Source organism: Bos indicus, chromosome 8, assembly GCF_029378745.1.
Source record: "Bos indicus isolate NIAB-ARS_2022 breed Sahiwal x Tharparkar chromosome 8, NIAB-ARS_B.indTharparkar_mat_pri_1.0, whole genome shotgun sequence".
NCBI classification, from domain to species: domain Eukaryota; kingdom Metazoa; phylum Chordata; class Mammalia; order Artiodactyla; family Bovidae; genus Bos; species Bos indicus.
The window spans coordinates 74,009,786-74,033,775 of record NC_091767.1 but is presented as its reverse complement, the minus strand read 5'-3'; the positions used below and the strand labels follow the sequence as shown (position 1 = coordinate 74,033,775).

The window sequence follows — 23,990 nt, the reverse complement described above, 5'->3', positions numbered from 1 at the left end:
CAGCAAGTAGGAGGCTGTGTGCAACCCAAGAAGTGGGGTCTTCCAGGACACTGAATCAGCTGGCACTTTGATCTTGGACTTCCCGCCCTCTAGAACTGTGAGAAATAAATGTCTGTTTAAACCACACATCCACAGTGTTTTGTTACAGCAACCCAGACAGACTAAGACTTGTGAATTGACTCGTTTAATCCTCACAATGATTCAGTGAAGATGTGTTACTGCTGTACATTTCACCGTGGAAGAAAAAAGAGGCACAGAGAGGTTAAATAACTTATCCAAGATCATAAAGCTAGTAAATAAACTTCCTGGGCATTCAAACCCAGGAAGTCTGGTCACAGAGCCTATGCTTTCATCCACTCATTCCATTGAGTGGACATCAGTGTGAGCAACTGAATGGACACCAGGGTCCTCCCTTAAGATTGTACAAGCTGTTGGAGTTTTGGAAAATTAGGAGTGAAGCAAGAAGACAGATTTATCTGACTTCCTTCCAATACAGCAGATGGGGGCTTGAGCAAGTGTTAACCTGAAAAACAAAAAGATACAATAACATCTGTTCCTGTAAAGGCAAAGAGTTATGAAGTGCTTTGCTCCGGTTTTTCAGTGATTTGCTGACTCTGGGGGTGTTCATCTTCTTTGGATTGAGCCACAGATTTGGGTAGCTAGGTAGGTTTCAGGGACCAGGGAGATTGAAAAGTCCCAGGAAAGGCATCTATGGTTCTTACTGAACCCCACAAATATTAGCTTAAAGAAAGTCCTCAGAAGACAGCCGCTTTCCTTTAATGGCTTTTGGTGGCAGTTCATCCTTTTCCTGTACTCACCTTGAAAGTACATAATAGACAAGCCTTGCCTTACACTAAGAGCCTACCATAAAAATGAGTTGGGACCAATTGACTTGTGTTGACATAATCTAAAAGCAAAGATTTTTCACTTAGCACCTCTGAATTTCTTCCTCTTCAAAGAGTATTGTCTTCCAGGTGCCCCCACCCCTGAAGTCATGGTCCATCTGTCAGTGGCCATCACTGTGTCTCCTCATAGTCCAAGCCGTTTGCAGCACAGTGTGGGATGAGCTTTCTCACAAACTGGGACTTTCTCACAAACTCAGATGGTAAAGAATCTGCCTACATTGCAGGAGATCCAGGTTCAATCCCTGGGTCAGGAAGATCCCCTAGAGAAGGGGATGGTAACCCATTCCACTATTCTTACCTGGAGAATTCTTACCTGGAGATGGACAGAAGAGCCTGGTGGGCTACAGTCCATGGTGTCACAGTCAATTACGACTGAGTGACTAACACTTTCACTTTCAAAGTGAAGAGAGCCCTCCTCCAGATGCCTTCACATAAACCTAAGTTTTCATTGGCCTGAAAAGAGAATGACTATTTCCATTTGAACTTGGCCTGGCATCAACACTTTTTGCTTCTCTGGTTTTGAGACCACTGCTCCCTATGCCAATTTCTCATAATTCATCTGGAAGCCTGGGACAACTCAAAATGCCCTGATAGCCAAAGAAACTCTAGAGCGTGAGAGAGTAATTCTGTAAGCATCAGTCAGCAACATCCAGTTTAGAGGGAAGCAAATGCTCTTTCTGGGATCTCTGAGTACAGAGGGAAAACAAATTGCAACGGGTTGGGTTGATATTCTTTTGCTCCAGGATAAAGTAGAAGATGTGCCATCTGAAAGGGAGTGAACAAAATGAGGAAGTAAAAAAGCAGAGGCAATCTGTAATGGCGGGAGATAACACTTATTTTTCTTGGGCTCCAAAATCACTGCAGATGATGACTGCAGCCTTGAAATTAAAAGATGTTTGCTCCTTGAAAGAAAAGCTATGACCAACCTAGATAGCATATTAAAAGACAGAGATGCTACTTTGCTGACAAAAGTCTATCTAGGTAAAGCTATGGTTTTTCCAGTAGTCATGTATGGATGTGAGAGTTGGACTATAAAGAAAGCTGAGCACCAAAGAATTGATGCTTTTGAACTGTGGTGTTGGAGAAGACTCTTGAAAGTCCCTTGCACTGCAAGGAGATCAAACCAGTCCATCCTAAAGGAAATCAGTCCTGAATATTCATTGGAAGGACTGAGGCTGAAACAGAAACTCCAATACTTTGGCCACCTGATGCGAAGAACTGACTCATTAGAAAAGACCCTGATGCTGGGAAAGATTGAAGGCAGGAGGAAAAGGGGAAGACAGAGGATGAGATGGTTGGATGGCATCATTGACTCAATGGACATGAGTTTGAGCAAGCTTCGGGAGTTGGTGACGGACAGGGAAGCCTGGCATACTGCAGTCCATGGGGTCGCAAAGATTCAGACACGACTGAACTGAACTGAACTGAAAACTTAGTTGCATGAGTCAGAACAAGGGGCAAAGAGGGGTGGGAGGAATTAGGAGATTGCGATTGACACATATACAGTCATACAAAACAGATAACTAATGAGAACCTACTGTATTGCATGGGGAACTCTACCCAGTGCTCAGTGGTGACCTAAATGGAAAGGATATCCAAAAAAGAGGGTATATAGGTATACATAAAGCTGATTCACTTGGCTGTACAGCAGAAACTAACACAACATTGTAAAGCAACAATACTCCAATGAAAAGTAATTTTTAAAAAACTAAAAAATTCTTAGAAGAGTGTATATGTGTGTATGTATAACTGATTCACTTTGCTGAACACAACATTGTAAATCAGCTGTACGCCAATAAAGACGTTAAAAAAAATATATTTCAAATAGAAGGAAACCTTTTCAGCTTCCTGATTCCCCCTTCATTCTTTCACACAATTGCTCAGGATAAGAATATGAAAATGAGAAAATGACCTGTTTTTATGTTCATTATTGAAAAATGCTCCTTAAGCTACTACCACCATGTAGAGTTCTAAGCCAGACGTTTCAGAACATTATTGGGTATTCAGAAATAAAGAATGACTCCAAAATTGCTCCTATCCTCACCCAAAAGCACACAGCCAAGCTGCTCTTGAGGCAAAAGCCTAGGGAAAAGCCAGCCCCTACTCTGCTGGGGTCTAGTTCCTTAGCCAAGGAAGTTTCATGGGTCCATTTCTAGAGACTTTCTGGGAAGTACAGGCCAGAGGGCCCAGAAAACACTCACTATCCTCCTCCCAAACTCTTAAACCTAGAGAAACGCTCGACAGAAAAGCAGGAGCCTCCAGGCATGCCTAATACCAACCATACCATAAAATAGGGATCAGCAGAGTTTGTTGTAAAGGACCAAAAAAAATATTTTAGGCTTTGCAGGTCACATAACAGTTGCAATTTTTTCTCTGCTTGCTTGTTTTTACAAACCTTAAAAATACAAAAACACTCTTAGCAGGAGGACACCTACAAAAAATCAGTGCGGGAACAAGATGTAGGTCATGGGTCATAGTTCACCAATCCTTGAATAGATGCTCTTTTACTTTGATGATACCTCCAAACCAACAGTAAGTTCATTTTTTGTGGACCTTTTCTTATTAAAATGTGTTAAGGGTTTAGGTTCTGAAAACCTAGGTTTCTATCGCTAAGGCACTGTGTGATTGGGTCAGCTCATTTGACTTCTTAAATTGCAGTTACATCATCTTAAAAATATGAGCAATAAATGAGTATCTTATATTCGGCTGTTCAAATTCCCCAGTGACAAAACATATGTCAAAGTTCTTTGTAAACTATAAACTCTATTTAAATTTTAGCTATTATTACTCGATGTTATTGAACTTTTAGGAAATAGAATCACTCTGATGACATTATGGTTTAGTTTGTATATATACAGACCCAGTGATAGAGTGTGGGAAAAGTCCCAAAGAAGTATTTGGTTTGAATCATAAATTATTAGAAAGCTTCGAACTTTTCTTAGAAGCTATTATTTTGTTTATGTGGGAAGTTACTTGTATGGAAAAGAAGCTGTGGCTTTTTAAACCTTCCACATTCAAAGGAGAAAAACCACAAAAGAAAAATAAAATAGTTTTCTAAAAACTATTTGCAGAGATTTGTTTTCAAAAGCCAAAAATTCTATCCTTCAGAAGTTAAAATGAGCAAGGATCTGTTTCTTTAGAAAAAGAGAAATTCAAAATTTTGCTGCAAATTAATATAGTATATTATATAATATATAAGGAGAAAAATAGACATATATGAAGAAATATATAAGGGTATAGTTTATAAGGAGAAAAGGCAGATTTAAGTAAATGGTGTTGGCTGATTGCAACCACAATGCTGCCTTGTCTAATACATTGAGGAATTGAACAGCTATTAAATGTCAGACTTTATTTTTTGGGGCTCCAAAACCACTGCAGATGGTGACTGCAGCCATGAAATTCAAAGACACTTCCTCCTTGGAAGGAAAGTCATGACCAACCTAGATAGCATATTCAAAAGCAGAGACATTACTTTGCCAACAAAGGTCCGTCTAGTCAAGGCTATGGTTTTTCCAGTGGTCATGTATGGATGTGAGAGTTGGACTGTGAAGAAGGCTGAGCGCCGAAGAATTGATGCTTTTGAACTGTGGTATTGGAGAAGACTCTTGAGAGTCCCTTGGACTGCAAGGAGATCCAACCAGTCCATTTTGAAGGAGATCAGCTCTGAGATTTCTTTGGAGGGAATGATGCTGAAGCTGAAACTCCAGTACTTTGGCCACCTCATGTGAAGAGTTGACTCATTGGAAAAGCCTCTGATGCTGGGAGGGGTTGGGGGCAGGAGGAGAAGGGGACGACAGAGGATGAGATGGCTGGATGGCATCACTGACTCGATGGACGTGAGTCTGGGTGAACTCCAGGAGTTGGTGACGAACAGGGAGGCCTGGCATGCTGTGATTCATGAGGTCGCAAAGAGTCGGACACCACTGAACAACTGAACTGAACTAAATGTTACCAAATTTGGCAACAAACAAAACAAAAAGTGAATATATGTTCTACCCATGTGCCTCTTAAGGTATTTCTCCCCCAACAAAAGTTATGTAAGAACATCAACAAACTGTCATAAATAGTGATAGCAAATAGTGTGTCCATTTACAAAATGTGTATAACAGATTATCTTTAATAATTCTTTTCAATTCTTTGTATTTGACTCTAGATCACACTTAAAAAAAAAAAAGCCTCAAACTTTTGATATTTTATTCTCCCAGCTCTTTATTAGTTTCTAGCTCCTCTTCCATGTCCCACCTTGAAAACATGAGCATTTGCCAACATTTTTGGATTGACCCAACTGTCTCCTCAGCTCCATCCTCCAGACAACAAAATCACTCATAAATAGTTGCCTAGAACACTTATTCACGTTAGATTATAAGGTCCATGAAGCAGGAACTTTCTTTCCTGCTAAATATCTCTGTAAGGAATTTGGAACCCAGCTCATGACAATAACGTTCTGTGTTTTAATCATTGCTGTAACCCACCATACTCTGTAGAACTGTATTCTGCCACAAAGCTCACTAGCAACATCAACTTCATCATATTCAAACCACACTTTCAACATTTATCAGCCATCTCATAAATCTTCTCCTCCTGATTTCATAAATGTCACCAACTATTTTCTCAGTGACTTAGAGGTCTTTCTTTTCATCAAGTGGCAATTTAATTGCTATGTTATGGTCAATTCTGTCTTTTGCAGGGGAAGCTTCTAATATGCATAGCATGACCAAATAGTGCCACATATAAACTAGGCAGTGTTTCTATTAAAGTATTGTTGATTTACTTTGTTGTGTTAATTAATGCTGTACAGCAAAGTGAATCAATTATAACACACATACATTCTTATTTTTTAGTATTCTTTTCCATTATGGAAATTTCTATTGTTACAGAGGTTTATTGGAAAGCACTAGTCTAGAAGCTTGAGAAGAAGTAAACTACTGCTATATGCAATAATGGAGAAGGCAATGGCACCCCACTCTAGCACTCTTGCCTGGAAAATTCTATGGACGGAGGAGCCTGGTAGGCTGTAGTCCATGGGGTCGCTAAGGGTCGGACACGAGTGACTTCACTTTCACTTTTCACTTTCATGCATTGGAGAAGGAAATGGCAACCCACTCCGGTGTTCTTGCCTGGAGAATCCCAGGGACGGGGGAGCCTGGTGAGCTGCCATCTACGGGGTCACACAGAGTCTGACACGACTGAAGCGACTTAGCAGCAGCATATGCAATAATAAGGTGACTCTCATAATGTACGAGTGATACTAAATACGCCTCTTGAGAAATCTGTATGCAGGTCAGGAAGCAACAGTTAGAACTGGACATGGAACAACAGACTGGTTCCAAATAGGAAAAGGAGTTCGTCAAGGCTGTATATTGTCACCCTGCTTATTTAACTTATATGCAGAGTACATCATGAGAAACGCTGGACTGGAAGAAACACAAGCTGGAATCAAGATTGCCGGGAGAAATATCAATAACCTCAGATATGGAGATGACACCACCCTTATGGCAGAAAGTGAAGAGGAACTCAAAAGCCTCTTGATGGAAGTGAAAGTGGAGAGTGAAAAAGTTGGCTTAAAACTCAACATTCAGAAAACTAAGATCATGGCATCTGGTCCCATCACTTCATGGGAAATAGATGGGGAAACAGTGGAAACAGTGTCAGACTTTATTTTTGGGGGCTCCAAAATCACTGCAGATGGTGACTGCAGCCATGAAATTCAAAGACGCTTCCTCCTTGGAAGGAAAGTTATGACCAACCTAGATAGCATATTCAGAAGCAGAGACATTACTTTGCCAACAAAGGTTCGTCTAGTCAAGGCTATGATTTTTCCTGTGGTCATGTATGGATGTGAGAGTTGGACTGTGAAGAAGGCTGAGCGCCGAAGAATTGATGCTTTTGAACTGTGGTGTTGGAGAAGACTCTTGAGAGTCCCCTGGACTGCAAGGAGATCCAACCAGTCCATTCTGAAGGAGATTAGCCCTGGGATTTCTTTGGAAGGAATGATGCTGAAGTTGAAACTCCAGTACTTTGGCCACCTCATGGGAAGAGTTGACTCATTGGAAAAGCCTCTGATGCTGGGAGGGGTTGTGGGCAGGAGGAGAAGGGGACGACAGAGGATGAGATGGCTGGATGGCATCACTGACTCGATGGACGTGAGTCTGGGTGAACTCCGGGAGTTTGTGATGGACAGGGAGGCCTGGCGTGCTGCGATTCATGGGGTCGCAAAGAGTCGGATACGTCTGAGCGACTGATCTGATATATATATATATACATACATATATATATATATATATATACACATATGCTTAGGACTCCAATCATGTAAATATAAAAAATAGGCAAAATTAACCTCTGGTCTTAGAAGTCAGTATAGTTGTTAATTTTGAGAAGGAAAGAAATGATAATAATTGGGAGTGAGCATGAAAGGTCCTCCTGGGATTCTGGTAAGAATGGATTTCTTAATCAGGATTAAGTTTCCTTTGTGAGTATTCTAGCTAGCTGTACAGTAATGATTTTATTGGTTGTTGTTTTTTTTTCCCGCATTTTATACCTCAAGGAAAATTTTATTTAAAAAAAAACTAATAAGAAAACAATATCAGATAACTCAATAGGAATTTCAAAAACAGACCTGAACACTGCACAAAAAAGATAGTCAACCAATAAATATATAAAAAGTTTCTCAAATTCATTAGTAATCAGGAAAAATGCAAACTAAAGCCACAAGAAGCTATTTTTACATACACACCAAGATGGTTAAAATTAAGAAGACTGACAATAGACATGCTTGTACCTCTGACAGGAATGTAACTGGTACAACTACTTTGCAAAAGTATGTGTCAATATATGCTAAAGTAGAACATCTATAATTTATACTTTGCCCTAAGATCCAGTAATTCCATTTCTAGGAAATATATCCAATGGAAATTCTGGCCATATGCACCAAAAATCTTCACACGAAGTTCATTGCAAGATTATCGATACTAGTTGAACAGCACACAAAGAAAAGGTAATAAAATATTGGCTTATTTATACACTTAAATACTATTAATATAAAGCAGCATCAATAAATGATCCATATGATGTATATGAAAAGCATGATTGAATGCCATAAATGTAATCCTGAACTAAAGAAGCTAGACATGACTGAATATATATTGTATGATTTAAATAAAATTCAAAAATAGACATAAGTATAAAGTTAGACATTGAGATGGTGATTACCTTTAGGGAAGAATGTAATTACCTATGAGAGAGACTGTGAGGAATTGGAAGTGTTCTTGTTCAAAATCTGGGTGATTGTGATAATCCATCAAGTTGCACATTTACAGTCGGTGCACTTTTCTGCATCTGTGTTTTATTTCCATTTTTAAAGTTTAAATGAAGAATAACAGATGGAAATTGTTCAGAAATAATCACTCTGAAAAGACACCATACTACTCAACAGAATGGAAACAAATTCATATTTTTATGAAAATGCAGAACATAAAAGGTCAAAATAAAAACTACTAGGGAGATAAAAGATTACACACAAATGCCAGTTAGACTGATAGCAAAATTATCAGCAGCAAAAAATGAGCAATAGCATAAAAGAATTAATCTTCTAAATACTAAAGAGAAAATCAATGTTAACTTAGAATTTTATCACCAATAAAACAATCTTTCAATAGTAAATATGAAATAAAAATGTACTTGAATTCACACAATCTTCAAATAACAGATTTTCTAATTTATATATACTGTCCCAGAGAACAAAAAAAGAGGGACAGCCAGATATCATTTTTTTGGTGAGTACAATTATAATTTCAAAGAAGAAGAGATAAAATAGTAAAAAAGAAAATCATAGTCCAATCTTACTGGTAAATAGCACTAGGAAAAATTATGAATAAATTACCAAAAAATGGAATTTAAAGTATATCAAGGAAAATATTATATTAGGACTAAGTAGTACTCATAAATTAAGAGCAGAAAAGTATTCAATATAAAAATCAATCTATGTAATTCACCATATTAATAAATTAAAAGTGAAAAATCATAAAACCTTAAAAGTGAGAAGAATGTTAAAAAGCCACTTAGCAAATTAGAAACAGATGGGAACCAATTTAACAAATTATTAGCAAAAGATATACAAACATCATCCTAACTATTGGAAGTCTAGAAGCATTCCCATTAAAGTAAGGATTAAGGCAAGAATGTTTATAATTATCCCTAAAATTCAACATTATACTGGGGCTATAATTAAATATAAAAGTAGTAAGAAGAGGTATAAGCCTTTGAAAGAAAGACGTAAAATTTTTAACTAAATATAGATAATTGTCTTTGTAGGAAATCCAAGATGATGCAGAAATTTTAAAAGTCAATATTAATTTTTGAAAGGAAAAAGAAATAAAAGAAACTCAGTACATAAGATCAGTGTACAAAAGTTAAGGCTGTTTCCATATATCAGCAAATCAAATAAGGAAAAGACACTATTTATAATAGGACCAAGAAATATAAGTTATATAAAAATTACTAACCAAAGTCAGGCCAGATGCTTATGAAAAATTTTTTTTCAATTATTAAAAAATATATTTTGAGTAAGAGGAGAAATAGAATTATTATAAATATGTTAATTCTCTACAATCTAACTCTTGCAATTACAACTAAAATTCTGGTAAGATTTTTGTTGAAAATCAATGAACTCATTAAAATTCAAATGACATTTCTAGCTTTTGGAAATAGTGGAGTATTTTGTCATAGTAATCCTGCATATAATAATTCTAAATTCTGGATTATCTATATATACCTGTGCACATGCACACTGGGTATGTGTGTGTGTACAGACATTCCCAGACAGACATACACAGCTTATTCACATTCATGGTAGTTATGTTCTGTACAGTCACTGCAAGCACTGAGTTAGTGAATATGGAACCATTCCTGGGAATTCAGGGTTAGGTTCCTGCAAGCCTCTGGTCACATTTTTATCAGCTGACCAATGTGAATCAGCTAGAAAACAAAAACTATATATTATCTACAGTGACAAAATAATATAAATTTGTCTGACTTTTCAGAAACAACAAAGGTTAGACAGTAGAAAGTATATACTCTGGAAAATAATTTTAGTGTGCTATATATTTTACAATATTTGCTCCCAATTAAACTTATACTTTTATCTTGCCCTTTTGTATCTTTTATCAAACTGCAAAGTATTAAATATTGATGGAAATTTGTCAATTTTTTTCAAAAATTCTATTCTTTATGTTTTATTTAAGAATCCATATGTATATATAAATTCATGAGGTGTTTTCCTTTAAATATCTGTGACTGGAAAAAATGACAACATATATCACAAAGGGCTGACATCCTTAATATATATGTTAATTTTGTACCCCAGTAAACAGACACCACAGTTCAAAAGCATCAGTTCTTCGGCGCTTATCTTTCTTCACAGTCCAACTCTCACATCCATACATGACCACTGGAAAAACCATAGCCTTGACTAGACGGACCTTTGTTGGCAAAGTAATGTCTCTACTTTTGAATATGCTATCTAGGTTGGTCATAATTTTCCTTCCAAGGAGGAAGCGTCTTTTAATTTCATGGCTGCAATCACTATCTGCAGTGATTTTGGAGTCCGAAAAAATAAAGTCTGACACTGTTTCCACTGTTTCCCCATCTATTTCCCATGAAGTGATGGGACCAGATGCCATGATCTTTGTTTCCTGAATGTTGAGCTTTAAGCCAACTTTTTCACTCTCCTCTTTCACTTTCATCAAGAGGCTTTTTAGTTCCTCTTCACTTTCTGCCATAAGGGTGGTGCATATCTGAGGTTATTGATATTTCTCCCGGCAATCTTGATTCCAGCTTTTGCTTCTTCCAGCCCAGCATTTCTCATGATGTACTCTGCATATAAGTTAAATAAGCAGGGTGACAATATACAGCCTTGACGTACTCCTTTTCCTATTTGGAACCAGTCTGTTGTTCCATGTCCAGTTCTAACTGTTGCTTCCTGACCTGCATATACGTTTCTCAAGAGGCAGGTCAGGTGGTCTGGTATTCCCATCTCTTTCAGAATTTTCCACAGTTTATTGTGATCCACACAGTCAAAGGCTTTGGCATAGTCAATAAAGCAGAAATGTTGGACTGTGAAGAAAGCTGAGCGCCGAAGAATTGATGCTTTTGAACTGTGGTGTTGGAGAAGACTCTTGAGAGTCCCTTGGACTACAAGGAGATCCAACCAGTTCATCCTAAAGGAGATCAGTCCTAGGCATTCATTGGAAGGACTGATGCTGAAGCTGAAACTCCAATACTTTGGCCACCTCATGCAGAGAGTTGACTCATTGTAAAAGACCCTGATGCTGGGAGGGATTGGGGGCAGGAGGAGAAGGAGACGACAGAGGATGAGATGGCTGGATGGCATCACTGACTAGATGGACATGAGTTTGGGTAAACTCCGGAAGTTGGTGATGGACAGGGAGGCCTGGCGTGCTGTGATTCATGGGCTCGCAAAGAGTCAGACACGACTGAGCGACTGAACTGAACTGAACTGAAACAGACACGGAGACATGATTAATCATGCAAAAGATATAAGGGGGAAATTCCTGTGAAGGAAAAAGGGAAAGTTGGAGAAAGAGAGCCTTCAAACTGTGATCTAAGTCAGAATCCTGTGAAGAAGAGAGGAAGGAAGAAGTACGGGGAAAGAAATGTATCAGACTGTTCCACAGTTAGAAGAAAGTTTTGGCCAGCCAATGAGGAGCACATGAGACAAAGTCCCCCATTCAGGAAATCCCAGGTCTTATAGTAACAGGCCTGCATTAGAACTTCTTCCATGCTTAGCCATTGGTTGGGAGTAGCCCATAGGAAGTATAACATGAGCACAGGGATGGATCCAGAAGGACAAAATGTGGGACTGTCAGTCAATTATGCATCAGGAGATCTTGATAGCACATTTTCATGGCTGCCATAATATGTAAAGCATACTTACAAACCAATAAGACAAAAAGAGGAAACACCACTATAAAAATACCCATGGACATTACACCAAATTACCCATCAGCCACTTAGAATTATTTTCCCTTCTCTATGTTCCTTTGCATTCCAATGGATGGAAGAATCTCTGCCAGCCAGATTTGGGGTTATAATATACCAATGAGAGGAATTCCTGTGGAAGTTCTGAAAGGAAAAGAAAAGCAGAAGTCATCGTGCTCTGTGTACCACTGTTGCATAGGAATGAAGGCTTCAGCCCACAGCATATGTGAAGATTTTCCAGGAGATTTTTTTTTTCTGGATATTCTGCACATTATTGATCCTGAGGCAGCCGAATGCACTATTGCGATGTCCTGATATTCCTGTACTTACAGATTTCCTGTAAGCAAATAGCAGTTTTCCCTGATCTGTTTTCCAATCTTTCTTAACTGTCTCCAGAGTGAAAAAGTGAGAGTGAGTTTCATCCTGGTCTCACAGGAGGGCAGGAACAGACCTTTACCACTTCACAGCCTACTCTGACCTCACTGCACCTTCTCCTGGATCTCACTGAACATCTTCTGGGGCATCCATGTCAACCATTTTTTAAGGAGATGAATAGTTTCCTATTAGCCAGTCTGTGATTAGCTATGGAAAGATTGGTTCTGATAGTTTAGCAAATGTTGATGTTCACAGGTTTAGAAGCAGATTTGAAAGACCTACCTGGCACCATCCGGGGGCCAAGCTGGAAATAAAGAGCTGGCACGGGTTACTTGGTTGAGGGCACTGGGATTGTGAGTATGCTTATTAGTTAGGGATTGGAGATTGAGAGTTGCGAAGTCTTTGTACATTTTGACTCTGCAGAGTTGAGCGATTTTTACTTGCTCTTATTGATTACACTATTTCCTTATGTACCATGGAACAGATCTTACCAGAAAGCTTGCATTCATGCTAAAAGGTTAATGGATTAGAAATTAAACAATAATATAGTCCTCTGGTGGGTGGGATTTCTGAAGAACAGACATTGTATACATATTGGATGATAAGATGTAGGAGTCTTAGGGAACTGATACAGCCTTTCCAACCCAGGGGACTACATCTCAGAGAGCAAGTGGCTTAAGGATGAGAGCAAACCCAGATTTCCTGTCTCCTCTCATGTCTGCTTCTCCTTCAACATAGAATTCAGTTTATGAATAATAAAGCCATTTGTGTATTTATTTTTAAAATAATATTAAAGTCAAGTCAAAAAATTAATCAAATAGTATTAAAGTCTAATCAAACGTGACAAGTGTCAGTTGCTGTTTGTTGTTGTTGTTCAGCCTCTAAGTTGTGTCCAACTCTGCGACCTCATGGACTTTTAGCCTGCCAGGCTCCTCTGTCCATGGGATTCTCCAGGCAAGAACACTGGAGTGGGTTGCCATTTCCTTTTCCAGCTAACTGTCGGTACCACTCCTATAGATGTGGGGGTAGAATGGCATTGTTTTTAAGAAAGAGGTCATCTATACCTTAGGTCTTGAATGAAGCAAAAAAATCCCTTCTCCCTGCTTCCTCCTCCCCTGATCTTCCTGAGGGCATTCCTATGAGATACTTTGAGGCATACTGCTATGATAAAAGTCTTCCAAACATTTCTCTTGAAAAAGGTAATAATAAACTTCTGTTAAGGTGAGGGAATTCAAGTATTTCCCTCTCTGTTACTAGATTTAACGGAACCTACTATATTTTACAAACAGAGTGTTTTGCCTGAATCAATAAAAATGAAAGGAGGGGACTTAGGAGATGGGAATCAAGAATGGAGAAAATTCTGGCATTTCCCCAATATTCCAAAACACTTTATTCAACTGTAAGGTAAAAAGCACATGGGATTTATCAAAAAAAAAGTAAATAAGACTGGCAATGTCAACTATTTGAACTCTAATTATTCATTCATTAAGAAAATTAAAGAGAAGTAATACTCTTTTGTGTGGGGGGGCGGGGTGGGGCAGTGGAGGGGAGGGGCACACTTCCCAGGTAACACCAGTGGTAAAGAATCTGCCTGCCAATACAGGAGACACAGGAGACACGGATTTGATTCCTGAGTCAGGAAGATCCCTTGGAGGAGGAAATAGCACTCTTGCCTGGGAAATCCTATGGACAGAATAGCCTGTCAGGCTACAGTCCATGGAGTGACAAAAGAGTCAGACACCACTTAGTGACTAGATGACAGCACTCTTTTAAAGGATATATTTTCTTATGGAAACTGGAAAATAATAAATGGCACTTTAAAAACACTAAGCTGTGTAAGAAACTGCAGTGGAACCAACATGCTTTCTTAATCCATTTGTCTGCAGAAATGAGAAGTGAATCATATTTCAAAAGGTTTAGATATGCTCATTTTATTCTTCTAGAATTATAATTTTATTGCAATCAGATTTATTGAAATTTATCTGATTTTACATTCTTCTTAAAACATCTGCAAATAATATAATTCACCTGCATATTTGGCATAACAATATGCTTCTTTTCTATTTTAACAGAACCTAGTCCAAGTGCTAATTGAATCAAGCTGTTCAAAAGTAAATCTACTGGGCATTTCTTTGAACACATCATACGCACTGTAATACTTGTCTGGCAAATGTCTATTTTTCTTTATTTTTAAAATCAGAGCATGTAAAGAAGTTATTTACTACAAATGAAAAAATTCCTTCTCCCCGCTTCCTCCTCTCCTCTCACACACTTTCTTAAAGTAAAGCGAGAACCTAATTCACTCAAAGTAAAAAGGCAAAAGCCAAAAATTAAAAAATAAAACAAAACCAAACAAAATTTAGTGGGCGCATAGGGCCTATTACCGCCGAGTAATACGGTAACAGCAGGAGATTACGGTACTAGCCGGGGCTACTGACTGTTTTACGTCAGCGAGAGCCGCAAAGTTCCTTGCCAGTCTTTGCTGATGTAGGGGAGCTGAATATTAAAAGGGCGAAGGTGGAGTTATTGCTTGACTGTATTTTTTTTTTTTTTCTTTTTCTGTTTTCTTTATTGTTAAAATTTCCAGGTAAAGCGTCTGTGAGCCAGGATCTTAAAGACGTCTCTGGTAGAGGGGTGAGTCAGCGGGTGCAAAACGACCGGGAACTGTTTGGTGGGAGAGACAGTCCCCTCTCCCCGCAGGGAGGCGGCGGCGGAGTTGCTCGGGGGACCGCGGGCCGCTCCACTTCTCGCGGCGCGCGCGCACCAGTGGCTCTGCATCCGCGCTCCAGGTGAGTGCGCTGCAGGGCCGGGCGGGTGAGGGCAAACCTCCCGGGGCCTCTAGGCGAGACCCTACTCCCACTTTCCCCAAGCTCCTGCTCCGTCTTTCACCCCTCTTCCCCACCCCACCGCGTTTCCCTCCTGTATTCTGGGAACTTATCTCCTAGTTAACAAGTGTGTTTTTAACAGCGTATTTATCTCTCCGCGGTAAGGGGAAACGGGTTTCTGCAGTTGCTTGCGTTCTGTTATCACCTGTGAGCTCTAGAACTTGAGATTTTCACAGAAGCCTTTGCCGAGGGAATCCCGCCTCGGGGCCCAGCCGCAAAGTGGGTCCCCACTCCCCCGCATTCCCACCGGAGTCCCTGTGGTCCGCTCGCAGCTATGGAAATCTACCTTTCTTACGCAGACGGTGGCCCTCGGCTCGGAAAATAAATACGAGGCGTCCCCTGGCCGCCGGCTTGATTTTTACGCCTACAAAATCCGCAGTGACTGCCGCCAGCAAAGCCCCTTAGGCTTAGCGATGCTCCCTGCTCCCACTCCTCCCCGGAACCCCCAGGGCCCTCCTGGGCGTGGCTAGAGGCTCGAGTCCTCCGGGACCCCTGATCCTGTGACTCGGAAAGGACTCTCGGACCTTTCCTAGAGTCGGGTTCAGCCCTCGTTGTGTCCCGAGGGCTTTGCTTCGGACCCGGCTTTCAGGCTGGCTTGGCTGGTCGACAGACCGGCGCGCTCCGCACACTCAAGTGTGAATTCCTCTGGCGTGAGCGTGCGCGTGGCACTGCCTCTGCGGTCCCCGGGTCTCGGCGACTCCCTCTCCCAGGCCGCCCCCTCCAGGTGACTGCGAAGCAACCTGTGCAAGTGGCCACCGGGTAGATCCTCCGGGTTTCCACCAGCTTGGCTCGGCGCGGCAAACCCTTCAGCCTCAAATCGCGCCACTCGGGCTAGATTTTAATTTCAAGCTAGATTTAAATTAATTTAATTTCAGATTTTAATTTCACGCCGGCCGTGCTAGAGCTTGGGGTGTGTTTGCCTCGGTCCTTGAAAACCGCCAGAGGCCGCGAGGAGGAGCGCGCCAGGGCAGGTGCCCAGAGGTTGGGCACAGCTAGCGGTCCCCTCCCGCGCGCTGGGCTGCGGCAGGACGGGTCGGGATCTCAGAGTCTGCGGGACTCCCGGCCGGGTCAGACCCCGCGTCTAGCACGACCTCGCTCCCCGCGGCGGCCGGTTTAGACTCTGCATTTCTTTGCGCTCTTTCAGGACAACGCTGGCAAACTACGCTCCGCAGCCATCTCGCGCTTGGTGAACATTTCACATCCGCGTTTCCCCTTGGCCTGCGCGATCTATCATGAATCCAGCCACACCGAGTGTAACTGCGGGTGGAGAGAAGCGCCCAGATGCCAACGGTCCCCGCCTTTGAGAGTCGACGGCAGACCAGTACTTGCTTGTGGTTTGTTGGGGAAGACTGAAGTTTTGAATTCCAATTATGTGCAGAATGCTCAAACTTCTCACCCGGACGGAGCGGACAGTGCAGGAAAGGGGACTCCCATAACTCTGGGATTGCATTTTGCATCACGTCTCCCAGAGTTCCATGCTAAGGCTCGGATAGGGAGGGAGCTGGGGCCCCGGGCCAGCGCTACGGGTGGAGAGGGTCGGCTGGCAGCTCCGCGAGCCCCTGGCCATGTCGCCTTTAAAGCCCTACCCCTTTGCATGGCCTACTGAGGGTTTCCCGGGCTGGCCGGGGTTGCTTCCTCCCTGCACGTTCTCTCTTACCCCCAGACAGCCCCAGCAGACAAGGCTCCTGGGAGCCGAGAGCTTTTGACTCCCCGCTCCCTCGCTCCCCTCCTCCTCACCCGCCGAGGGGTGGCCCTCAAGAGCCGGACTTTGCCGGCCCCGGCCCCGGGGGGCTGGGACCATGGTGTTTCTCTCCGGAAATGCCTCCGACAGCTCCAACTGCACCCACCCGCCGCCACCGGTGAACATTTCCAAGGCCATTCTGCTCGGGGTGATCTTGGGGGGCCTCATCCTTTTCGGGGTACTGGGGAACATCCTCGTGATCCTTTCCGTGGCCTGCCACCGGCACCTGCACTCGGTCACACACTACTACATCGTCAACCTGGCGGTGGCCGACCTTCTCCTCACTTCCACGGTGCTGCCCTTCTCCGCTATCTTCGAGATCTTGGGCTACTGGGCCTTCGGCAGGGTCTTCTGCAATGTCTGGGCGGCGGTGGACGTCCTGTGCTGCACGGCTTCCATCATGGGACTCTGCATCATCTCCATCGACCGCTACATCGGCGTGAGCTATCCTCTGCGCTACCCCACCATCGTCACCCAGAAGAGGGGCCTCATGGCCCTGCTCTGCGTCTGGGCGCTCTCTTTGGTCATCTCCATCGGGCCCCTCTTCGGCTGGAGGCAGCCGGCCCCGGAGGACGAGACCATCTGCCAGATCAACGAGGAGCCGGGCTACGTGCTCTTCTCGGCTCTGGGCTCCTTCTACGTGCCGCTGACCATCATCCTGGTCATGTACTGCCGGGTCTACGTCGTGGCCAAGAGGGAGAGCCGGGGCCTCAAGTCGGGCCTTAAGACCGACAAGTCAGACTCGGAGCAGGTGACGCTCCGCATCCATCGCAAAAACGCCCAGGTAGGAGGCAGCGGGGTGACCAGCGCCAAGAACAAGACGCACTTCTCCGTGAGACTGCTCAAATTTTCCCGCGAGAAGAAAGCGGCCAAAACGCTGGGCATCGTGGTCGGCTGCTTCGTCCTCTGCTGGCTGCCTTTTTTCTTAGTGATGCCCATTGGTAAGTCTTTACATCAGCTCTTCCCCTTCTGCTATCCTAGACTCACAGTCATGGGTGGACGAGAAAGGATCTGCATTTCAAACGGCAACGCTAGAAGGGCAGTTAGGAAAGACTTCCCTGTAGAAAAGTAAATTTTCATTCCCTTTCTGCTCCAATCTCACTTATATTCAGTCCTAGGGCACTTTTTCGACTACTGCAAAGTGGTTTCCCACCGATGCAGATTAATTGGTCTTCTTAATATCAACTTCTGTTAATGCTTTTAAGCCTGTGTTTAACTTAAAAACATCCATCCTTGGATTTCAAGTCTCTGAGTCTCCTCCACCAGGCACTTAGGCAGGGGCAATGGAATGTCACTTTCATCTCTGCTGCTGTGGACTGCAAATTCTCTTGGCCTAAAAATAAGCACGATGCTTATCCTGAACAAACTTGTGCAATTTGATTATTAGATTAGATTATTCCTAAGGGTTAGTGAAAATGGTCTGCTTATGTTCTATATCTGTGTTCATTTTGTTTTCTGGATTCTGTGTGGAAGAAACTATAACGAGCTACTGGCAAGAAAAAAATATATCTCCAAAACAGTTTAACCTTTAAAGAATTCAATATACTATTTCCAATAAGTAAATACATTCCCCTTTATTTTAATGCTAAGTATTAAAGCAAACAGTAATGTTACAGATCCAATTTTCACAAATGCTGAATGAGCTGTTGTCAGAACTAATTAGTTCATTATAAGTGTCAGCAAGCTGATGCACTTGGATTCATCATTTACCTCTGGAAGGCCTTCCTGACACCCCAGAATGGTTGTTTACTATTTTTAGTTTGTGAGCTCAAATGTAGACCCACACACATTGGTTATCCAGTAGCTCAAGCGAACAAAAAATTACAATAAAAAGTCATAAAAGTCTTTCTGTACTTTAGGGTCAATTTACATGGCATGTACTGAAAGTCCTTTTATTGGCAACACTGAGTGGTCATTGCCACTATTATTTTTTGAGGACTAACTATGTTTCAGACATTGACAATTTGATATCATTAGTCCTCTCAATAACTAAGTGAGGTATATGTTATTATTCCAAAATCACAAGTCAGGGGAAGGAATTCTTCAGGTTCTAAATCTTTGCTGTCTACTGTCATAACCACTAGCCCCATGTGTCTATTGAATGTAAGTTAAAATTAAAGAAATTTAGTATTCAGTTGCTTAGTCCCACTGGACCATTTCAGGTGTTCGGCAGCCACATGTGGCCAGTGGCTACTGCTTTGAACAGCAGAGATATAGAGTATTTCCATCATTGCAGAAATTTCTACCCAACACAGCTGCTTGAGAGGCCCTTCCAAGTCCATTCTCTGGCCTTTCATCATTATTGCATTCTCTGCTTCTAGAATGACATCACAGCTTTGATTGTATTTACACAACCTTCTTTACCTGAGCCACTGCCTCCTTACCTATCATCTGCATCCCATCGCTTCCTCTTGAAGTTTGCACATTTAGTTATGCATCTGTTCACCTGTCAAGTACTGTATTTATTAAGCACTTGTTCTAGACACTTAGGGTGAACAAGGCAGAAAAGTCCTTGCACTGAGATGTTTGCAATCTTTGGGGAGAAATAGACAAAAACAAATAAATATACCTTTAAAAGTCAAGGATTAACAAGCACCATTTTAAAAGTAAACAGGATAATAAGAGAGAGACTGGGATGACAATGTGGTGAATGGCATGGAAACTCCTCTCTGAAGAGGTGATATTTGAGCAGAGACCTGACTGAAGTGAGGAGCAAGCTTTGCAAATTCTAGGAGGAAGAGTTTTCTGGGCAGAGTCAATACCCAGTGCAGAGCTGGCAAGGAACCTGACCTGTCTTTTAGGCCAAAGTAGAATTTGCATATTATTCTAATTGTGATGGGAAGTCATCTAATCAGAGGGGCTTTAGCACCTGAGTGGCTGGTCTTATATTTTTAAAGGATGGTTCTGGCTACTGGGAGGAGTGAGGGCTGTTTCCCAGATAAGAGTTGAAACAGGGAGACCACTTAGGAGACTGTTGGAGACATCAAGGGGGGGAAAGTGGGGAAGCCCTGTACTCAGGTAAGACAGGTGGGCTTGGTTCAAAGTGATCCCAGTTCAGTTCAGTTGGTCAGTCATATCCGACTCTTTTCAACCCCATGAACCGTAGCAGACCAGGCCTCCCTGTCCATCACCAACTCCCAAACTCATGTCCATTGAGTCAGTGATGCCATTCAACCATCTCATCCTCTGTCATCCCCTTCTCCTCCTGCCCTCAATCTTTTCCAGCATCAGGGTCTTTTCAAATGAATCAGCTCTTTGCATCAGGTGGCCAAAGTATTGGAGTTTCAGCTTCAACATCAGTCCTTCCAATGAACATCCAGGACTGATATCCTTTAGGATGGACTGGTTGGATATCCTTGCAGTGCAAGGGACTCTCAAGAGTCCTCTCCAACACCACAGTTCAAAAGCATCAATTCTTCGGTGCTCAGCTTTCTTTATAGTTCAACTCTCACATCCATACATGACTATTGGAAAAACCATAGCCTTGACTAGATGGACCTTTGTTGACAAAGTAATGTCTCTGCTTTTTTAATATGTTGTCTAGGTTGGTCATAACTTTCCTTCCAAGGAGTAAGTGTCTTTTAATTTCATGGCTGCAATCACCATCTGCAGTGATTTGGGAGCTCAAAAAAATAAAGTCAGCCACTGTTTCCACTGTTTCCCCATGTATTTGCCATGAAGCAACGGGACCAGATGCCATGATCTTAGTTTTCTAAATGTTGAGCTTTAAGCCAACTTTTTCACTCTCCTCTTTCATCAAGAGGCTCTTTAGCTCCTCTTCACTTTCTGCCATAAGGGTGGTGTCATCTGCATATCCGAGGTTATTGATATTTCTCCCGGCAATCTTGATTCCAGCTTGTGCTTCTTCCAGCCCAGCGTTTCTCATGATGTACTCTGCATATAAGTTAAATAAGCAGGGTGACAATATACAGCCTTGACGTACTCCCAATAGGCACTTATTTCAGAGATACAACTGACAAGTTTGGACATAGCATATAAAAAAAAGAGAGGAGTAGAGACAACTCTTGGGTTTTAGGCCCTAAAAACTGGGTAAATAGTAGTATTTCCTGATACTGGAGAAACTAAAGAATGATGGGGTGGTAAGGGGTTGGCAGGAATATGAAGTACAGTGCTTATTTTATACAGTTCATGCTGAGAAGTGTCTATTAGATGCACGATTAGATATGTCAGGTAGGCAGTTACATGCATGTATTTGGAGCTAAGAGGGGTAGCTGTTTATGTTTATCCAAGTTTATGATACAAACTTGGGACACATCCACATATTTCCACAGAAATGGAAAGATATGCAAGTGAGAAAGTGTGGAGAGGAACGAGAGATGAAGACTGAGCCTTGGATCCTGATATTTGAGGGTCAGGAAAAGGAAGAGAAATGATCAGCAAAAGAAACTGAGAAGGAGTGGCCAGGGAGGTAAAAGAAGGTGATGTCCTGGAAACTGAATGGAGATGTTTCATGAAGGCGGGAGTCATCAGTTGTCACATGCAGTTGCTAGACCAAGTCAGAGGAGGACTGGGAATCCACCATGGACTTGGCCTTGTAGAGGTCTTTGATGATATGAGGAAGTCCTGAAGGAAATGGCAACCCACTCCAGTATTCTTGCCTGGAGAATCCCATGGACAGAGGAGCCTGGCAGGCTACAGTCCCTTGGGTCGCAAAGAGTTGGACATAACTGAGCAACTAACACTTTCTTTGAGGACAGTAGTTTCAGTGGAGTGATGGAGACGAAAGCCTGATTGTGCACTTTTTTGAGAGACTGAAAGGTGAAGTGAAAGGGTTTTGCTAGACTGTGGGACAGGGAAAGGCAGTGTAGCTATAAGGATCTAGAGAAAAATTTCAAAGGTGGGAGATAGGATATCATGTTTATTTTCTGATGGAAATGATGGCCTAGAGAGATCCTGATGGTACAGGCAAGGGAGGAGACAAGAGGGTTTGAAAATGATGGGGAAGCCAGAGTGTATGGGCACAGAGGCAGTAGGTAAGGAGGGGAAAGGTCAAGATCACTTCCAAATACATGCATGTTCTCCATGAAATAAGACTCATGGTCATCTCAAAATTTGATGAAATTTATGTATTTTTAAAACTAAGCTGATTTTAATTTCAGAATGACTAAGAGAATAGAAAACATTCGTTTTTAAAAAGCAAATGTTCCTACCAAGCAAACAGCATCATTGTTAGAGTTAAATTTTAGATATAGATAATGCTGATGGCTTCAGCCTGGCTTGCTTTATACATCAGGAGCAAATTGTAGTCAGATGAAAGTACACATCAGCTTAATTTCTCTTGCTTTGGGTTCCCTTCTGTATAATTCTGCTCATCATTAAAAAGAAATGAACCAAATTTCTAAGTGTTTATGAAAATGTCCTGTGGCATCTCTATTCCCTATTTTCAATAAATTGAGTTGGAAAGAAAAAATGTAATTAAGATCATCAACTAAGAGTGAGGAAGGAATAGGAAGTGATGGTAGTTTGAGGAGTAAAAGAAAATGTGAAAGATCAGTCTTTGAGTTGAGAGAGTAAATAGATTATGGAAATTTTCTAGAGTTGCCAGGAGGTCCTGAGGACATGTTTGAGACTTAAGGTCATTTATTTAAAGGAAGACTAATCAAGAAGGCTGAATGCTGGTCTCTCACAGCTACGAGGCTGGGAATGATAGGGAATGTTGCTGATGACTGATTATATCTAGGGGCTGAAGTAAAGAAGGGGAGACTGTGAAGGAACATAGGCTAGATCAGATTGTGCTGTTTATGCGCTCACTCAGTCATGTCTGACTCTTTGTGACTCCGTAGACTGTGGCCCATTAGGCTCCTCTGTCCATGGGATCATCCAGGAAAGAATACTGGAGTGAGTTGACATTTCCTCTTTCAGGGGATCTTCTCGACCCAAGGATCGAACCACATCTCCTGAGGCTCCTAAATTGGATTAAGGGTCATACAGAGCCACATGGTGGGAACAGCTCAGATAAGGATGGGTGACTGGGAGTTTGGGACTTCCAGTGGTGGCTTAGCTATCCAAGAAGATGAGCATGATAGACTGGATCTTGAGTCCATCTAGGGGAAAGGAGACTCTGGTCTTATCAGAGCTTCTCTTGTGTATCTGCTGTCTTGGGAAGCTGGTAATGTTGAAATGAAAATGGGCACTCCTCCGTCCATAGGATTCTCCAGGCAAGAATACTGGAGTGGATTGCCATTTCCTTCTCCAGGGGACCTTCTCAAACCAGGGATCGAACCCACATCTCCTGCATTGCAGGCAGACGCTTTAACTTCTGAGCCACCAGGGAATAACTGAAAATGGGCACAAGATCACTAAACCTACCAAATCTATGGTCCACAGTTTCTTTTTGACACCAAACAAATAAGACATTGTTTCTTCCCAGAGTGATTGGCTGTATAATAAGTGCCAGGCACGGTGTTAGAACAAAAAGTTGACCAAAGCACAGACTCTGCCCTCAAGGGTCTCACAGTCTAGTTAAGGAGACAAATTGAAAACAATGATCACAAATCTATGAGATTGGTCCTCAAAGTGATATTAGAAATGCTAAAGAATAGAATAGTGAATGATGTCTGGAAATCACTACAGAAGCATCTAGATGTCTCGCAGTTGACTTAGCAGGGACTTGAAGACTGCACTGCATCTCATGAGCCATCAGTGAGACGTTGTTTGTTTTTAGTAACTATCTTAAGTACATTTTTCATGCAAAATGTGGAGAGAAGAATAAATATGCCATTATATTATTATACCCAAGGGACATGAGCTCTTAAGTAGGACAAGTAGTCTCTTGGGAAGAGAGCTTATGGGTTTGCCCTCAGCTGCCAGAGGACAGAGGGCTTAGAAACTAAAATCAAAGCAGGGGTGGATGTACTGTGCAAAGCTGAGGGTGAAGCACCCATGTGTGCAGGAACCAAGCCAGGATAATCAGGTGAGGGGGGCCTCCCATCTCATTGCTGAAGGCCCCTCTGGATTTGTGAGAAGGTTCTGTCTCCCCACGGATTCCACACTTCACTCTCTCCCCAGTTCTTCCCCACCAGGGCTGGGTTGGTTGCCGGGCTGAATAGCCTGATTACAGGTAGA

The 23,990-nt window shown here is 42.1% G+C and overlaps 1 protein-coding gene across 9 annotated transcripts in view; it reads left to right on the top strand.

The window, feature by feature from the left end:
• Positions 1–14,743: 14,743 nt before the first annotated feature.
• The window catches only part of ADRA1A (adrenoceptor alpha 1A), a 112,590-nt gene continuing 103,343 nt past the window's right edge, over positions 14,744–23,990 (top strand). For 6 of the 9 annotated variants that reach the window (XM_070794951.1, XM_070794958.1, XM_070794956.1 and 3 more), the window contains exons 1-2: positions 14,744–15,067; positions 16,308–17,845. In XM_070794951.1, the coding sequence (XP_070651052.1) occupies positions 16,963–17,845 (883 nt within the window). In that variant the 5' untranslated portion in view covers positions 14,744–15,067; positions 16,308–16,962. Of the gene's footprint in view, positions 15,068–15,113; positions 15,888–16,307; positions 17,846–23,990 lie in introns of those variants that run through there. The other 3 variants (XM_070794954.1, XM_070794960.1, XM_070794953.1) reach the window with 3 other exon arrangements.